Consider the following 17,261-nt stretch of genomic DNA (forward strand, 5'->3'; position numbering starts at 1 on the left):
TCCTGGTTCTTTGGCCGCTGCTGCTGGTTCCTCTCACGCTGCTTGATCCATGGTTGGTGGGTAGTTCTGTCACAATCGTCTTCTTGAGAGAGAGTGGACCAAGGCGCAGCGTGTGCAAAATACATCTCTTTATTTAGAAGAGGGAAAAAACACGTAACGAACACAATTACAAAACGAAACAAAACAACAAACGATCGTGAAGCTAAAGACGTAAGTGCAAACCCAAGCTACAAACGTACAACATAGACAACTACCCACAAAAGCCTACTGCCTATGGCTGCCTTAAATATGGCTCCCAATCAGAGACAATGAATGACAGCTGTCTCTGATTGAGAACCAATCTAGGCAGCCATAGACATAACTAGACAACTCCACTCTCCTCTGCCCCATGAACATACAACACCCCTAGACACTACAAAACACATACATTCCCCTTGTCACACCCTGACCTAACTAAAAAACATAAAGAAAACAAAGAATACTAAAGCCAGGGCGTGACAGTAAGGCAATAATGTAGTAGTGTTAAATCCTGCAGAGTAAGGCAATAATGTAATGAAGTTAAATCCTGCAGAGTAAGGCAATAATGTAGTAGTGTTAAATCCTGCAGAGCAAGGCAATAATGTAGTAGTGTTAAATCCTGCAGAGTAAGGCAATAATGTAGTAGTGTTAAATCCTGCAGAGCAAGGCAATAATGTAGTAGTGTTAAATCCTGCAGAGCAAGGCAATAATGTAGTAGTGTTAAATCCTGCAGAGTAAGGCAATAATGTAATAGTGTTAAATCCTGCAGAGTAAGGCAATAATGTAATAGTGTTAAATCCTGCAGAGTAAGGCAATATTGTAATGAAGTTAAATCCTGCAGAGTAAGGCAATAATGTAATAGTGTTAAATCCTGCAGAGTAAGGCAATAATGTAATAGTGTTAAATCCTGCAGAGTAAGGCAATAATGTAATAGTGTTAAATCCTGCAGAGTAAGGCAATAATGTAGTAGTGTTAAATCCTGCAGAGTAAGGCAATAATGTAATAGTGTTAAATCCTGCAGAGTAAGGCAATAATGTAGTAGTGTTAAATCCTGCAGAGTAAGGCAATAATGTAATGAAGTTAAATCCTGCAGAGTAAGGCAATAATGTAATAGTGTTAAATCCTGCAGAGTAAGGCAATAATGTAGTAGTATTAAATCCTGCAGAGTAAGGCAATAATGTAGTAGTGTTAAATCCTGCAGAGTAAGGCAATAATGTAATGAAGTAAAATCCTGCAGAGTAAGGCAATAATGTAATAGTGTTAAATCCTGCAGAGTAAGGCAATAATGTAATAGTGTTAAATCCTGCAGAGTAAGGCAATAATGTAGTAGTGTTAAATCCTGCAGAGTAAGGCAATAATGTAATGAAGTTAAATCCTGCAGAGCAAGGCAATAATGTAATAGTGTTAAATCCTGCAGAGCAAGGCAATAATGTAGTTTTATTTGCTGTGTCTAATGTGTTAATGTGTGGAGCTCTACTTTTTGTTGTTGTATTAAGTTAACACACACGCAGTTGCACACCCTGTTAGAGCAGAACCACTGGTGTATTGGCTTGTTTCGATTGGTTGATGGTGTGTGAAGCCATGTCACTGTCAGCCAGTCGCCACAGGGCAAAATACACATACAGGATTAAACACCACCTGCTCTCTCTACCCTGCTGTGCGTGTGTGTGTGTGTGCGTGTGAGGCCGTGCCTGCGTTTGTGTACGTGCATGTGTGTCTGTTTTTCAGCGCCACATTTTGCTCTGTAAAATCACTTTGTCATCCAATTCTGGGTTATGCTTTTAAAATGTGAACATTAAATATTAACATTCCATTAGGAGCTGAAACAGATGGAACATTACTGTATAAGAGATGAAGGGAATAGAGCAAGAGATGGAGGGAATAGAGCGAGAGATGAATGGAATAGAGCGAGAGATGGAGGGAATAGAGCGAGAGATGAAGGGAATAGAGCGAGAGATGGAGGGAATAGAGCGAGAGATGGAGGGAATAGAGCGAGAGATGGAGGGAATAGAGCGATAGATGGAGAGAATAGAGCGATAGATGGAGGGAATAGAGCGAGAGATGGAGGGAATAGAGCGAGAGATGGAGGGAATAGAGCGAGAGATGGAGGGAGTAGAGCGAGAGATGGAGGGAGTAGAGCGAGAGATGGAGGGAATAGAGCGAGAGATGGAGGGAATAGAGCGAGAGATGGAGGGAATAGAGCGAGAGATGGAGAGAATAGAGCGAGAGATGGAGGGAATAGAGCGAGAGATGGAGGGAATAGAGCGAGAGATGGAGGGAATAGAGCGAGAGATGGAGAGAATAGAGCGAGAGATGGAGGGAATAGAGCGAGAGATGGAGGGAATAGAGCGAGAGATGAAGGGAGTAGAGCGAGAGATGAAGGGAGTAGAGCGAGAGATGGAGAGAGTAGAGCGAGAGATGGAGGGAATAGAGCGAGAGATGGAGGGAATAGAGCGAGAGATGGAGGGAGTAGAGCGAGAGATGGAGGGAATAGAGCGAGAGATGGAGGGAGTAGAGCGAGAGATGGAGGGAGTAGAGCGAGAGATGGAGGGAGTAGAGCGAGAGATGGAGGGAATAGAGCGAGAGATGGAGGGAATAGAGCGAGATGGAGGGAGTAGAGCGAGAGATGGAGGGAATAGAGCGAGAGATGGAGGGAATAGAGCGAGAGATGGAGAGAATAGAGCGAGAGATGGAGAGAATAGAGCGAGAGATGGAGAGAATAGAGCGAGAGATGGAGGGAATAGAGCGAGAGATGGAGGGAATAGAGCGAGAGATGGAGAGAATAGAGCGAGAGATGGAGAGAATAGAGCGAGAGATGGAGAGATGGAGAGAATAGAGCGAGAGATGGAGGGAATAGAGCGAGAGATGGAGGGAATAGAGCGAGAGATGGAGAGAATAGAGCGAGAGATGGAGGGAATAGAGCGAGAGATGGAGAGAATAGAGCGAGAGATGGAGAGAATAGAGCGATAGATGGAGGGAATAGAGCGAGAGATGGAGGGAATAGAGCGAGAGATGGAGGGAATAGAGCGAGAGATGGAGGGAATAGAGCGAGAGATGGAGAGAATAGAGCGAGAGATGGAGAGAATAGAGCGAGAGATGGAGGGAATAGAGCGAGAGATGGAGAGAATAGAGCGATAGATGGAGGGAATAGAGCGAGAGATGGAGAGAATAGAGCGAGAGATGGAGAGAATAGAGCGAGAGATGGAGGGAATAGAGCGAGAGATGGAGAGAATAGAGCGAGAGATGGAGAGAATAGAGCGAGAGATGGAGAGAATAGAGCGATAGATGGAGGGAATAGAGCGAGAGATGGAGGGAATAGAGCGAGAGATGGAGGGAATAGAGCGAGAGATGGAGGGAATAGAGCGAGAGATGGAGGGAATAGAGCGAGAGATGGAGAGAATAGAGCGAGAGATGGAGAGAATAGAGCGAGAGATGGAGGGAATAGAGCGAGAGATGGAGGGAATAGAGCGAGAGATGGAGAGAATAGAGCGAGAGATGGAGGGAATAGAGCGAGAGATGGAGGGAATAGAGCGAGAGATGGAGAGAATAGAGCGAGAGATGGAGAGAATAGAGCGAGAGATGGAGAGAATAGAGCGATAGATGGAGGGAATAGAGCGAGAGATGGAGGGAATAGAGCGAGAGATGGAGGGAATAGAGCGAGAGATGGAGAGATAGGCTGACACGTTCTAACCTCGACTTGTTGTGATTTTCTCCTCTGCCTTTTTTTGGATTTAGAGGGCTATGCATCTTTAATTTGTTTCTTCCATCACTCCTTCTCTCATTCTGACTATCATCCTGCCCACGCAAGGCTTTGTCAGGTCTCTCTCCTCATCCCTCTCTCCTCTCTCTATCCTTCAATCTGACACAGTGTGGGTGTTAACCTTGCTGTGTGGGTTGGTATTATCTTGGCAACATAAAGCACTTGAGAATGGAAACAATCTCTCCCATATTTCTCAATCTGTACAGACATGTCTTTACCTTTTCTGAGCAAAAAGTAATTTTATAAATGTCCCCAAAAAAACATATAAATCATCAGACTATCAAGATGAAGAGGGAGATGAGACCTCAGAATCATTTATCTCTGTCCACTCCCCTTTTTGTCACAGCCAATCTCAACTTTCTGTCTGAGTATCTGAATCACCATTAGTGTTGTGTGGGCCACTGACGGAGTGGGCACGGGGTGGGCATGGGGTGGGCATGGGGTGGGCACGGGGTGGGCATGGGGTGAGCTTCTCCTGGTCCTGTCTACCATTGTTAACCAAAAAGCTGTGATGATTCGGTTGGAATTGATTAAAACCTTCTCTATCCCTCACTCTCGTCCCTATCTTTCCCTTCCCTCGTCATCTTTCTTCCTCATCTCTCTCTCTCTCCCTCCCCCTACGTCTCCCCTCTCTTCCCCCCCCCCCTCTCCCGTATTCTCTCTAGACCACCATGGTATCGTTGGAGGGTCTGTCTAAGGTGGTTGACCCCTCCCAGCTGACCGCTGACTTCGAGGGAAGTCTTGAATACAACCATGATGAGTGGATCGAGGTACATCCTGCTAATCAATGAATCAATCAATGAATCAATGGTTTGCCTAATTTTTAGATAAGAGATATATATAGAAACTAAAACACACACACACACACAAACACACACACACAATGTAGCTGTCTTAGTCAGTACTACAACCAGAAGTGAATCAATACATCCATATCTGTGTTCTTTTCCAGGTGCGGGTTGCGTTTGAGGAGTTTACGGGGCACGCGGGTCACATGTTGTTGAGGCTGGAGGAGATGCAGGAGGTGGTGGCGAGGAAAGACTTCCCCACGGACCTGGACGGGGCGCGGCGCATGATAGAGGAACACGCCACGCTGAAGAAGAAGGTCATCAAAGCTCCTATAGAGGAACTGGATACGGAGGGACAGAGGTAGGCTATGCACCACACGTACACACACACACATTGACGTAGACATGCGTTCACTCACTCATTCACTCACTCATTCACTCCCTCACTCACTCACTCCCTCACTCACTCACTCATTCCTTCACAAACAGAGGGATGGTGAGGCTAATTATACTCTTCTGATGATGTGTGTGTGTGTGTGTGTATGTTGTGTGTCCTCTCCCAGGTTGCTGCAGCGTATCCAGAGCAGTGAGTCGTACAGGAACTCTAACGCCAGCGGTGTGTGTAACGCTGACACCCAGGGGCTGGTGCCGCGCGTCGCCACCCTGCTGGACAAACTACACACCACACGGCAACACCTCCACCAGGCCTGGCACATCAGGAAACTGCAGCTGGACCAGTGCTTCCAGCTCCGCCTCTTTGAACAGGACGCTGAGAAGGTACGATGGATGGATGGATGGATGGATGGATGGATGGATGGATGGATGGATGGATGGATGGATGGGTGGGTGGGTGGGTGGGTGGGTGGGTGGGTGGGTGGGTGGGTGGGTGGGTGGTAAAGAAAAAGAAAAGTGCAACAGTTACAAGTGCTAGTATGATTTGCTGTGTGTGTGAAGGGTGGGTGAATAGTTCTAGTCTAATATACTGATAAATAGGGGATAATAGATGGATCGTTTCAGTAAAGTATACAGATTGCAGTGTTGGACTGCGGTAAGGGCTTGTTGCTAGGACACCGTGGACAGTAGTTGGCTCTGAAAAGCCTGTTGGTTTTCTCTTCTGACACTCAGTCCATCGCTCTTCTCCCTGTGCTTTGTGCAGATACGTCTATATATACACTGCTCAAAAAAATAAAGGGAACACTTAAACAACACAATGTAACTCCAAGTCAATCACACTTCTGTGAAATCAAACTGTCCACTTAGGAAGCAACACTGATTGACAATAAATTTCACATGCTGTTGTGCAAATGGAATAGACAAAAGGTGGAAATTATAGGCAATTAGCAAGACACCCCCAAAAAAGGAGAGATTCTGCAGGTGGTGACCACACACCACTTCTCAGTTCCTATGCTTCCTGGCTGATTTTTTGGTCACTTTTGAATGCTGGCGGTGCTCTCACTCTAATGGTAGCATGAGACGGAGTCTACAACCCACACAAGTGGCTCAGGTAGTGCAGTTCATCCAGGATGGCACATCAATGCGAGCTGTGGCAAAAAGGTTTGCTGTGTCTGTCAGCGTAGTGTCCAGAGCAAGGAGGCGCTACCAGGAGACAGGCCAGTACATCAGGAGACGTGGAGGAGGCCGTAGGAGGGCAACAACCCAGCAGCAGGACCGCTACCTCCGCCTTTGTGCAAGGAGGTGCACTGCCAGAGCCCTGCAAAATGACCTCCAGCAGGCCACAAATGTGCATGTGTCAGCATATGTTCTCACAAGGGGTCTGAGGATCTCATCTCGGTACCTAATGGCAGTCAGGCTACCTCTGGCGAGCACATGGAGGGCTGTGCGGGCCCACAAAGAAATGCCACCCCACACCATGACTGACCCATCGCCAAACCGGTCATGCTGGAGGATGTTGCAGGCAGAAGAACGTTCTCCACGGCGTCTCCTGACTCTGTCACGTCTGTCACATGTGCTCATGTGCTCAGTGTGAACCTGCTTTCATCTGTGAAGAGCACAGGGCGCCAGTGGCGAATTTGCCAATCTTGGTGTTCTCTGGCAAATGCCAAATGTCCTGCACGGTGTTGGGCTGTAAGCACAACCCCCACCTGTGGACGTCGGGCCCTCATACCACCCTCATGGAGTCTGTTTCTGACCGTTTGAGCAGACACATGCACATTTGTGGCCTGCTGGAGGTCATTTTGCAGGGCGCTGGCAGTGCACCTCTTTGCACAAAGGCGGAGGTAGCGGTCCTGCTGCTGGGTTGTTGCCCTCCTTCGGCCTCCTCCACGTCTCCTGATGTACTGGCCTGTCTCCTGGTAGCGCCTCCATGCTCTGGACACTACGCTGACAGACACAGCAAACCTTTTTGCCACAGCTCGCATTGATGTGCCATCCTGGATGAGCTGCACTACCTGAGCCACTTGTGTGGGTTGTAGACTCCGTCTCATGCTACCGCTAGAGTGAAAGCACCGCCAGCATTCAAAAGTGACCAAAACATCAGCCAGGAAGCATAGGAACTGAGAAGTGGTGTGTGGTCTACACCTGCAGAACCATTCCTTTTTTGGGGGTGTCTTACTAATTGCCTATAATTTCCACCTTTTGTCTATTCCATTTGCACAACAGCATGTGAAATGTATTGTCAATCAGTGTTGTTTCCTAAGTGGACAGTTTGATTTCACAGAAGTGTGATTGACTTGGAGTTACATTGTGTTGTTTAAGTGTTCCCTTTATTTTTTTGAGCAGTGTATATAGATGTGCAAGCAAGTGTTTTTGCGTGCGCACGTTTCTACATGCACACGTGAAAGCATAGACACTCAACACATAGAGTACACACAAAGATACACCCACAAACACACGACCATCTGTAGCTGTTGGCTGCCTGCCCTATCCCATCTCTAACGTGTGTGTGTGGGACTTTTACAGATGTTTGATTGGATCATGCACAACAAGGGTCTGTTCCTGGCCGGCTACACAGAGATCGGCAACAACCACCCTCACGCCATGGAGCTACAGACTCAACACAACCACTTCGCTATGAACTGCATGGTAAGAACACACAGACCGGAATCAACACACATGCACACGCACACACAACACACACGCACACACTGAGCAGCGGGCTGTTAGATAACTAGAAGCTGTGTCCATACTGGCTTACGTAATGGTTATGAATGACTTTAGAGGCCTTCTGCGGTTTCTACAGTACATACAGTGCATTCAGAAAGTATTCAGACCCCTTCTCTCTTTCCACATTTTGTTAAAATGGATTAAATTAAATAAAAATCCTCATCAATCTACACACTACCTCATAATGACAAAGTGAAAACAGGTTTTTAGAAATGTTTGCAAATGTATAAAAAAAAAAACAGATACCTTATTTACATACGTTTTCAGACCCTTTGCTATGAGACTCAAAACTGAGCTCAGGTGCATCCCGTTTCCATTGATCATCCTCGAGATGTTTCTACAACTTGATTTGAGTCCACCTGTGGTAAATTCAATTGATTGGACATGATTTAGAAAGGCACACACCTGTCTATGTAAGGTCCCACAGTTGACGGTGAATGTCAGACAAAACTAGGCATGAGGTTGAAGGAATTGTCCGTAGAGTTCAGAGACAGGATTGTGTTGAGGCACAGATCTGGGGAAGCATGCCAAAAAATGGGGTACCTGCAGCATTGAAGGTCCCCAAGAACACAGTGGCCTCCATCATTCTTAAATGGAAGAAGTTTGGAACCACCAAGACTCTTCCTAGGGTTGGCCGCCCGGCCAAACTGAGCAACCAGGGGAGAAGGGCCTTGGTCAGGGAGGTGATCAAGAACCCGATGGTCACTCTTACAGAGCTCCAAAGTTCCTCTGTGGAGATGGGAGAACATTCCAGAAGGACAATCTTCCAGAAGGACAACCATCTCTGCAGCCCTCCACCAATCAGGCCTTTATGGTAGAGTGGCCAGACGGGAGCCACGGTGAAGCATGGTGGTGGCAGCATCATGCTGTAGGAATGTTTTTCAGTGGCAGGGACTGGGAGGCTAGTCAGGGTTGAGGGAAAGATGAACGGAGCGGAGAGATCCTTGATGAAAACCTGCTCCAGAGCGCTTAGGACCTCAGACTTGGGGCGAAGGTTCACCTTCCAGCAGGACAACAACCTTAAGCACACAGCCAAGACAACACAGGAGTGGCTTCGGGACAAGTGTCTAAATGTCCTTGAATGACCCAGCCAGAGCCCGGACTGGAACCAGATCGAATATATCTGTACAGGGCTGAAAATATCTGTGCAGCAATGCTTCCAATCCAACCTGACAGAGCTTGAGAAGATCTGCAGAGAAGAATGGGAGAAACTCCCCAAATACAGGTTTGCCAAGCTTGTAGCGTCATACTCAACGACTTGAGGCTGTAATCGCTGCCAAAGGTGCTTCAACAAAGTACTGAGTAAAGGGTCTGAATACTTATGTAAATGTAATTATTTTAGTTTTTTATATTTAATACATTTGAAAACATTTCTAAGAACCTGTTTTTGCTTTGTCATTATAGGGTATTGTGTTTAGATTGATGACGGAAAAAATGTATTTAATACATTTAAAATAAGTCTGTAACATAACAACATTTTCAAAGTCAAGGCGTCTGAATACTTTCCGAATGCACTGTACATTTTCTGAAGTATAAATTAATGATAGAATGCCTTGTTATTGTTTCAACTGCGGATTACCCCTTTAAAGCAGGAGATGAATCTAATGTATTGCCTCAGCTAGATGATGGAAACTGGCACTGACATTTAGCTCTGCACTAAAATCAATACAATTGCTCTCTCTGGCTCTGTCGCTCTCTCTCTCTCTCTCTCTCTCTCTGTCTTTCTCTCTCTGTCTCTTCCTCTCAATTTTCTATTTCAATTTAAGGGGCTTTTTTGGCATGGGCAACATATGTTAACATTGCCAAAGCAAACGAAGTAGATAATAAACAAAAGTGAAATAAACATTAAACATGTACAGTAAACATTACACTATTTACAGTGTTGTAATGATGTGCAAATAGTTAAAGTACAAAAGGGGAAATAAATAAACATAAATATAGGTTGTATTTACAATGGGGTTTGTTCTTCACTGCCTTTTCATTGCCTTTTTCTTGTGGCAACAGGTTACAAATCTGTTATTTCCGCACACTGTGGTATTTCACCCAATACATATGGGAGTTTAGCAAAATTGGATTTGTTTTTAAATTCTTTGTGGGTCTGTGTAATCTGAGGGAAATATGTGTCTCTAATATTGTCATACATTTGACAGGAGGTTAGGAAGTGCATCGCAGTTTCCACCTCATTTTGTGGGCAGCGTGAACATAGCCTTTCTTCTCTTGAGAGCCAAGTCTGCCTTCGGCGGCCTTTCTCAATAGCAAGGCTATGCTCACTGAGTCTGTACATAGTCAAAGCTTTCCTTCATTTTGGGTCAGTCACAGTGGTCAGGTATTCTGCCACTGTGTTCTCTCTGTTTAGAGCCAAATAGCATTCTAGTTTGCTCTGTTTTTTGTAAATTCTTTCCAATGTGTCAAGTAATTCTCTTTTTGTTTTGTCTCTCTGTCCCCCTCTGGTGTGCACACATACCGTGATTAGTTCAGATGCTCTGAGGCTAGGTCAGTAGGGAGACCATAGGTAGCTATTACAAAGCTGGCGTCCTTCCATACTTGCATCACTCAATCTTTTTATTTATGTTCTACCTTCAGAAGAATCACTGTGATCCACTAACATAGATTGATGTCCTTTGCCTGTGAGCTACGTTTTGTTTTGTGTGGACAAAGTGCTGACTCCAATTCTTTTGTTTTTGGCTTGTTATGAAATATCTTTATATTTATTTGTCTGTTATCTGAATAGCAAAATAAGCCAAATCTATCTCTTCCTCTCTCTCCCTCCCCCTTCCCTTCCCTTCCCCACCCCGTCCCGCTCTCTCTCCCTCCCTCCCCCTTCCCCACCCCATCCCCCCCTCTCTCCCTCCCCCTTCCCCCTCTCTTTTCCCCACCCTATACCCCTCTCTCTCCCTCCCCCTTCTCCACCCTGTTCCCCTCTCTCTCTACCCCTTCTCCACCCCGTCCCTCTCTCTCACCCTGTCCCCCTCTCTCCCTCCTCCCTTTCTCACCCCGACCCTCTCCCCCCCCCCTCCCCCTGTCCCCCACTCGCTCCCTCCCCCTTCCCCACCCAGTCCCCCTCTTTCGCCCTCTCCCCTTCCTCACCCCGTCCCCCTCTCGCTCTCTCTCTCTCTCTCTTCCCATGTTCTCCTCTCTCTCCCTCCCTCCTTTGGTTGGAATTGTGTTGCTGTCCTGGGCCTCTTTGGGGTCTGTATGTGTTTGAACAGAGCCCCAGGACCTGCTTGCTTAGGGAGCTCTTCTCCAGGTTCATCTCTCTGTAGGTGATGGCTTTGTTATGGAAGGTTTGGGAATCGCTTCCTTTTAGGTGGTTGTAGAATTGAATGGCTCTTTTCTGGATTTTGATAATTAGCGTGTATCGGCCTAATTCTGCTCTGCATGCATTATTTGGTGTTTTACATTGTACACGGAGGATATTTTTGCAGAATTCTACATGCAGAGTCTCAATTTGGTGTTTTTCCCATTTTGTGAAGTATTTTTTGGCCAGAAATTCCTACAAATGAACTTAAGAAGGCACACCTGTTAATTGAAAAGCATTCCAGGTGACTACCTCGTGAAGCTGGTTGAGAGAATGCCAAGCGTGTGCAAAGCTGTCATCTAGGCAAAAGCTGGCTATTTGAAGAATCTCAAATATAAAATATATTTTGATTTGTTTAACACGTTTTTGGTTACTACATGATTCCATTTGTGTTATTTCATAGTTTTGATTTCTTCACTATTATTCTACAATGTAGAAAATAGTAAAAATAAAGAAAAACCTTTGAATGAGTAGATGTTCTAAAACTTTTGACCGGTAGTGTATGTGTTGAAAAGGGTGGGGCTTAAGTGGCATCCCTGTCTCACCCCACAGCCCTGTGGAAAGGAATGTGTGTGTTGTTTGTGTACATGGATTTAATAATGTAATGTTTTTCCCCCAACCTCACTTTCCATCAATTTGTATAGCAGACCCTCATGCCAAATTGAGTCAAGAGCTTTTTTGAAATCAACAAAGCATGAGAAGACTTTGCCTTTGTTTGGTTTGTTTGTCAATTAGGGAGGGCAGGGTGAATACGTGGTCTGTCGTATGGTAATATGCTAAAAAGCCAATCTGAAATTTCCTCATTACATTGTTTTCACTGAGGAAATGTACGAGTCTGCTGTTAATGATAATGCAGAGGATTTTCCCAAGGTTGCTGTATAACCCACTGTAGTTATTGGTGTCAAATTTGGCTCCACTTTTGTGGATTGGGATGATCAGTTCTTGGTTCCCAGTATTGGGGGAAGATGCCAGAGCTGCGGATGATGTTAAAGAGTTTAAGTACAGCCAATTGAAATTTGTGGTCTGTATATTTGATCATTTCATTGAGGATACCATCAACACCACAGGCCTTTTTGGGTTGGAGGGTTTGTATTCTGTGTTGTAGTTCATTCAATGTAATTGGAGAATCCAGTGGGTTCTTGTTCTCTTTAATAGTTGATTCTAAGATTTGTATTTGATCATGTATATGTTTTTGCTGTTTGTTCTTTGTTATAGGGCCAACAAGATTGGAGAAGTGGTTTACCCATACATCTCCGTTTTGGGCAGATAACTCTTCATGTTGTTGTTTGTTTAGTGTTTTCCAATTTTCCCAGAAGTGGTTAGAGTCTATGGATTCTTCAATTACATTGAGCTGATTTCTGACGTGCTGTTCCTTCTTTTTCCGTAGTGTATTTTTGTATTGTTTTAGTGATTCTCTCTCTCCTCCATCCTCTCCAGAATGTGTATGTGAACATCAACAGGATCATGTCCGTGGGTAATAGGCTGTTGGAGTCTGGTCACTATGCCTCGGTGCAGATTAAACAGATCTCAGGTCAGCTGGAAGCGGAGTGGAAAGCCTTCGCTGCTGCCCTGGACGAACGCAGCACACTGCTGGAGATGTCTGCCGCCTTCCACCAGAAATGTGACCAGGTGGGTGGTGGTGGTACACACTCTAGCGGTGTGAACATGCTGTATACGCATATGCAGGAACACACATATCCAGGCAAACACACAGATAATTGATTGGTTTGTTTAATTCCAAATACAGAATCTGGGCGGTTATCATTATTATTTTCATGTTCCACAGTTAAAGAAAGAAAAACAGTGCGTTTTCCAAGGAATTTAACCATTTCCTATCGATACTACTTCAGAAAGCCTCTCTCTCTTTGTATATTCTGATTTCTCGAGGGCAGGCACATGGAGAATACATGCACACGCTCATGCACACATCCTCTTGTGTGTGTGTGTGTGTGTGTGTGTGTGTGTGTGTGTGTGTGTGTGTGTGTGTGTGTGTGTGTGTGTGTGTGTGTGTGTGTGTGTGTGTGTGTGTGTGTGTGTGTGTGTGTGATCAGTGTATGATGTGGTCGAACAGTGAGATTAACATTTGATTAGAATCCTACTGTCTGTTTTAATATTCCCACATGAGGCATATTTTTAAAACATTTTCTCTGCTATGTCTTCCTCTATTGTCCCATAAGGATTGGAATCATTTACAGAGATCTAACCTAGCCAAGTGAAATCCAGGTCATCATGGTGGAATCATTTACAGAGATCTAACCTAGCCAAGTGAAATCCAGGTCGCCATGGTAGAATAATTTACAGAGATCTAACCTAGCCATGTGAAATCCAGGTCACCATGGTAGAATCATTTACAGAGATCTAACCTAGCCATGTGAAATCCAGGGCATCATGGTAGAATCATTTACAGAGATCTAACCTAGCCATGTGAAATCCAGGTCACCATGGTAGAATAATTTACAGAGATCTAACCTAGCCATGTGAAATCCAGGTCACCATGGTAGAATCATTTACAGAGATCTAACCTAGCCATGTGAAATCCAGGGCATCATGGTAGAATCATTTACAGAGATCTAACCTAGCCATGTGAAATCCAGGGCATCATGGTAGAATCATTTACAGAGATCTACCCTAGCCATGTGAAATCCAGGGCATCATGGTAGAATCATTTACAGAGATCTAACCTAGCCATGTGAAATCCAGGTGATCATGGTAGAATCATTTACAGAGATCTAACCTAGCCATGTGAAATCCAGGGCATCATGGTAGAATCATTTACAGAGATCTAACCTAGCCATGTGAAATCCAGGGCATCATGGTAGAATCATTTACAGAGATCTACCCTAGCCATGTGAAATCCAGGGCATCATGGTAGAATCATTTACAGAGATCTAACCTAGCCATGTGAAATCCAGGTCATCATGGTAGAATCATTTACAGAGATCTAACCTAGCCATGTGAAATCCAGGGCATCATGGTAGAATCATTTACAGAGATCTAACCTAGCCATGTGAAATCCAGGTCATCATGGTAGAATCATTTACAGAGATCTACCCTAGCCATGTGAAATCCAGGGCATCATGGTAGAATCATTTACAGAGATCTAACCTAGCCATGTGAAATCCAGGTGATCATGGTAGAATCATTTACAGAGATCTAACCTAGCCATGTGAAATCCAGGTCACCATGGTAGAATCATTTCCAGAGAGCTAACCTAGCCATGTGAAATCCAGGTCACCATGGTAGAATCATTTACAGAGATCTAACCTAGCCATGTGAAATCCAGGTCATCACGGTAGAATCATTTACAGAGATCTAACCTAGCCATGTGACATCCAGGTCATCATGGTAGAATCATTTACAGAGATCTAACCTAGCCATGTGAAATCCAGGTCATCATGGTAGAATCATTCAGTGAATCTCTGAATAATACAGAATAGAACAATAGTATATACCTTTTGTTGTGTGTGTGTGTAATATGTGTGTGTTTTAAGTTGTTTGCCGTGTATAAATTGTGTGTGTGTTTATATAATATGTGGCACCTTAATCGGGGACGACAGGCTCATAGTAATGGCTGGAACGGAATCAATGAAATGGTCATCGAGTTCACCATTCCATTCACTCCATTCCAGCCATTATTTCGAGGCGCCCTCCTCTCAGCAGCCTCCTGTGATGTATGTATGATGTGTGTCGTCTCTCTCTACAGTACATGAGTAATGTGGACTCGTGGTGTAAAGCGTGTGGAGAGGTGGATCTACCCTCGGAGCTCCAGGACCTAGAGGATGCTATCCACCACCACCAGGGCCTCTACGAACACATCACTGCTGCCTACTCAGAGGTAAACGGCACTGCTGCATACCCAGAGGTAACATACCTGTGTGTGGGTGTGTGTGAGGTGTCACTAGCAAGTTCTATACGTGTGTGTTTGTATGTATGTGATCACGCCTTCCTCCCTCCCCCTCCCCCAGGTCAGCCAAGACGGTAAGGCCTTATTGGATAAGCTCCAGCGCCCTCTGACCCCAGGGGGAGCTGATTCGCTGACAGCCTCGGCCAACTACAGCAAGGCGGTGCACCACGTGCTGGATGTGATACACGAGGTGCTGCACCACCAGAGACAACTGGAGAATATCTGGCAACACCGAAAAGTTCGTCTGCACCAGAGGCTCCAGCTGTGTGTGTTCCAGCAAGACGTACAGCAGGTGTGGACTAGTTATGTTCCTGTGTGGCTCAGTTAGCGTTGCTAGAGCCAAGCTCTTCCCAAGGTTGTTGGTTGAATGCCCGCAGGGATCACATACAGTGCCTTCAGAAAGGTCTCATACCCCTTGACTTATTCCACATTTTGTTGTGTTACAGCCTGAATTTAAAAAAATGTCTCACCCATCTACGCACAATACCACATAATGATAAAGTGAAAGCCTGTTTTTAGAAATGTTTGCAAATGTATTGAACATTAAATACAAAAATATCTCATTTGCATAAGTATTCACACCCCTGAGTCAAGACTTTGTAGAAGCACCTTTGGCAGCGATTACAGCTATGAGTCTTTCTGGGTAAGTCTCTAAGACACTCAGGAACATTCAATGTCGTCTTGGTAATCAACTCCAGGTTATAATTGGCCCTGTGTTTTAGGTTGTTGTCCTGCTGAAAGGTGAGTTTGTCTCCCAGTGTATGTTAAAAAGCCGACTGAACCAGGTTTTCCTCTAGGACTTTGCTTGTGCTTAGTGCTATTCCGTTTCTTTTTATCTTAAAAACTCCCTAGTCCTGCCGATGACAAGCATAACCATAACATGATGCAGTCACCACTCTGCTTGAAAATATGAAGAGTGGTACTCAGTGATGTGTTGTTGGATTTGCCCCAAACATAACACTTTGTGTTTAGGACATAAAGTAGATTTCTTTGCCACATTTTTTGCAGTTTTATTGAATTTTTTGCATTTTTCTCCTATCACAGCCATTAAACTCTAACTGTTCTTAAGTCACCATTGGCCTCATGGTGAAATCCCTGAACGGTTTCCTTCTTCTCTGGCAACTGAGTTTGGAATGACGCCTGTAACTTTGTAGTGTAATTAATAACTTCACCATGCTCAAAGGTGTGTGTGTGTGTGTGTGTGTGTGTGTGTGTGTGTGTGTGTGTGTGTGTGTGTGTGTGTGTGTGTGTGTGTGTGTGTGTGTGTGTGTGTGTGTGTGTGTGTGTGTGTGTGTGTGTGTGTGTGTGTGTGTGTGTGTGTGTGTGCGTGTGTGTGTGTGTGTAAAGTCTTTTTTTTTTAGTTTTACCCATCTACCAATAGGTTCTCTCCCTGGTCTTTGTGGTTGAATCTGTGTTTGAAATTCACTGCTTGACTGAGGGACCTTACCATTATCTGTTTGTGTGGGGTACAGAGATGAGGTAGTCATTCAAAAGTCATGTTAAACACTATTATTTCACACCGTGAGTCCATGCAACTTATTTTATGACGTGTTAAGCACATTTTTACTCGTGAATTTATTTAGGATTGCCATAAAGGGGTTGAATACTTAATGACTCAAGACATTTCAGATTTTCATTTTTAATTCATTAGTAAAAAAAAAAAACCTGAAAAATATAATTCCACTTTGACATTACAGGATATTGTGTTTGTTAGACCAGTGATAAAAAATTGAAATAAGTAACACAACAAAATGTGGATAAAGTCAAGGGGTGTGAATACTTTCTGAAGGCTGTACATGATACATATAGTAGAAATGTATGGACACACTCACTAGTTCACCCTCGTAGCCAAGGTAACTGTTGCCATGGTGATGCTGCTGGCCAGTATTCAGATGAGTTGTATTCTGCCAAGTGGTAGAGGTAGAGAGAGAGAGGGATATAGAAAGATCTGAGGAGGACAAGGAAGGTGTGAAGAGGGAGAAAGAAAAGAGGGAGGGACGGGAGGGTTTCGTTTAGATGGGATACAGCTTTTGTCAAAATAGATTTGTCATAGCAGGTTTAGAAGAACTTACGCAGCAGGTTAGGAGAATTAACATAGCAGGTAGGGAAAAGGGTTAGGCTTAGCTAAAATGCAAAAAATGCAACTTGACTTCAATTTTACAAAAGCTGTATCTCATCTAGACAGGACCAGACGGGAGGGAACTCATCCTCTCTGTCATCTCTCTCTGTCTTCTGACTGGAGTAGTATGCTGTTCTGTCTATCAACCCTAGAGCTCCCCTAGTGGACTGGCAGCATGACACTGCATTTTTCCTGTGGCCCACAGCCTCAAATTCTATGCCACTTAGCTAACTGTGCATACTTGTGTGTGT

The 17,261-nt window shown here is 44.7% G+C and overlaps 1 protein-coding gene across 6 annotated transcripts in view; it reads left to right on the forward strand.

Moving 5' to 3' along the window:
• LOC129820105 (triple functional domain protein-like) overlaps positions 1–17,261 on the forward strand; it is a 113,161-nt gene that overhangs the window by 45,865 nt on the left and 50,035 nt on the right. For 4 of the 6 annotated variants that reach the window (XM_055876972.1, XM_055876965.1, XM_055876966.1 and 1 more), the window contains 7 exons: positions 4,444–4,548; positions 4,731–4,927; positions 5,130–5,343; positions 7,486–7,608; positions 12,425–12,616; positions 14,691–14,849; positions 14,953–15,183. In XM_055876972.1, the coding sequence (XP_055732947.1) occupies positions 4,444–4,548; positions 4,731–4,927; positions 5,130–5,343; positions 7,486–7,608; positions 12,425–12,616; positions 14,691–14,849; positions 14,953–15,183 (1,221 nt within the window). The remainder of the gene's footprint in view (positions 1–4,443; positions 4,549–4,730; positions 4,928–5,129; positions 5,344–7,485; positions 7,609–12,424; positions 12,617–14,690; positions 14,850–14,952; positions 15,184–17,261) is intronic. The other 2 variants (XM_055876967.1, XM_055876968.1) reach the window with 1 other exon arrangement.

This window comes from Salvelinus fontinalis, chromosome 22, assembly GCF_029448725.1.
Source record: "Salvelinus fontinalis isolate EN_2023a chromosome 22, ASM2944872v1, whole genome shotgun sequence".
Lineage (NCBI taxonomy): Eukaryota > Metazoa > Chordata > Actinopteri > Salmoniformes > Salmonidae > Salvelinus > Salvelinus fontinalis.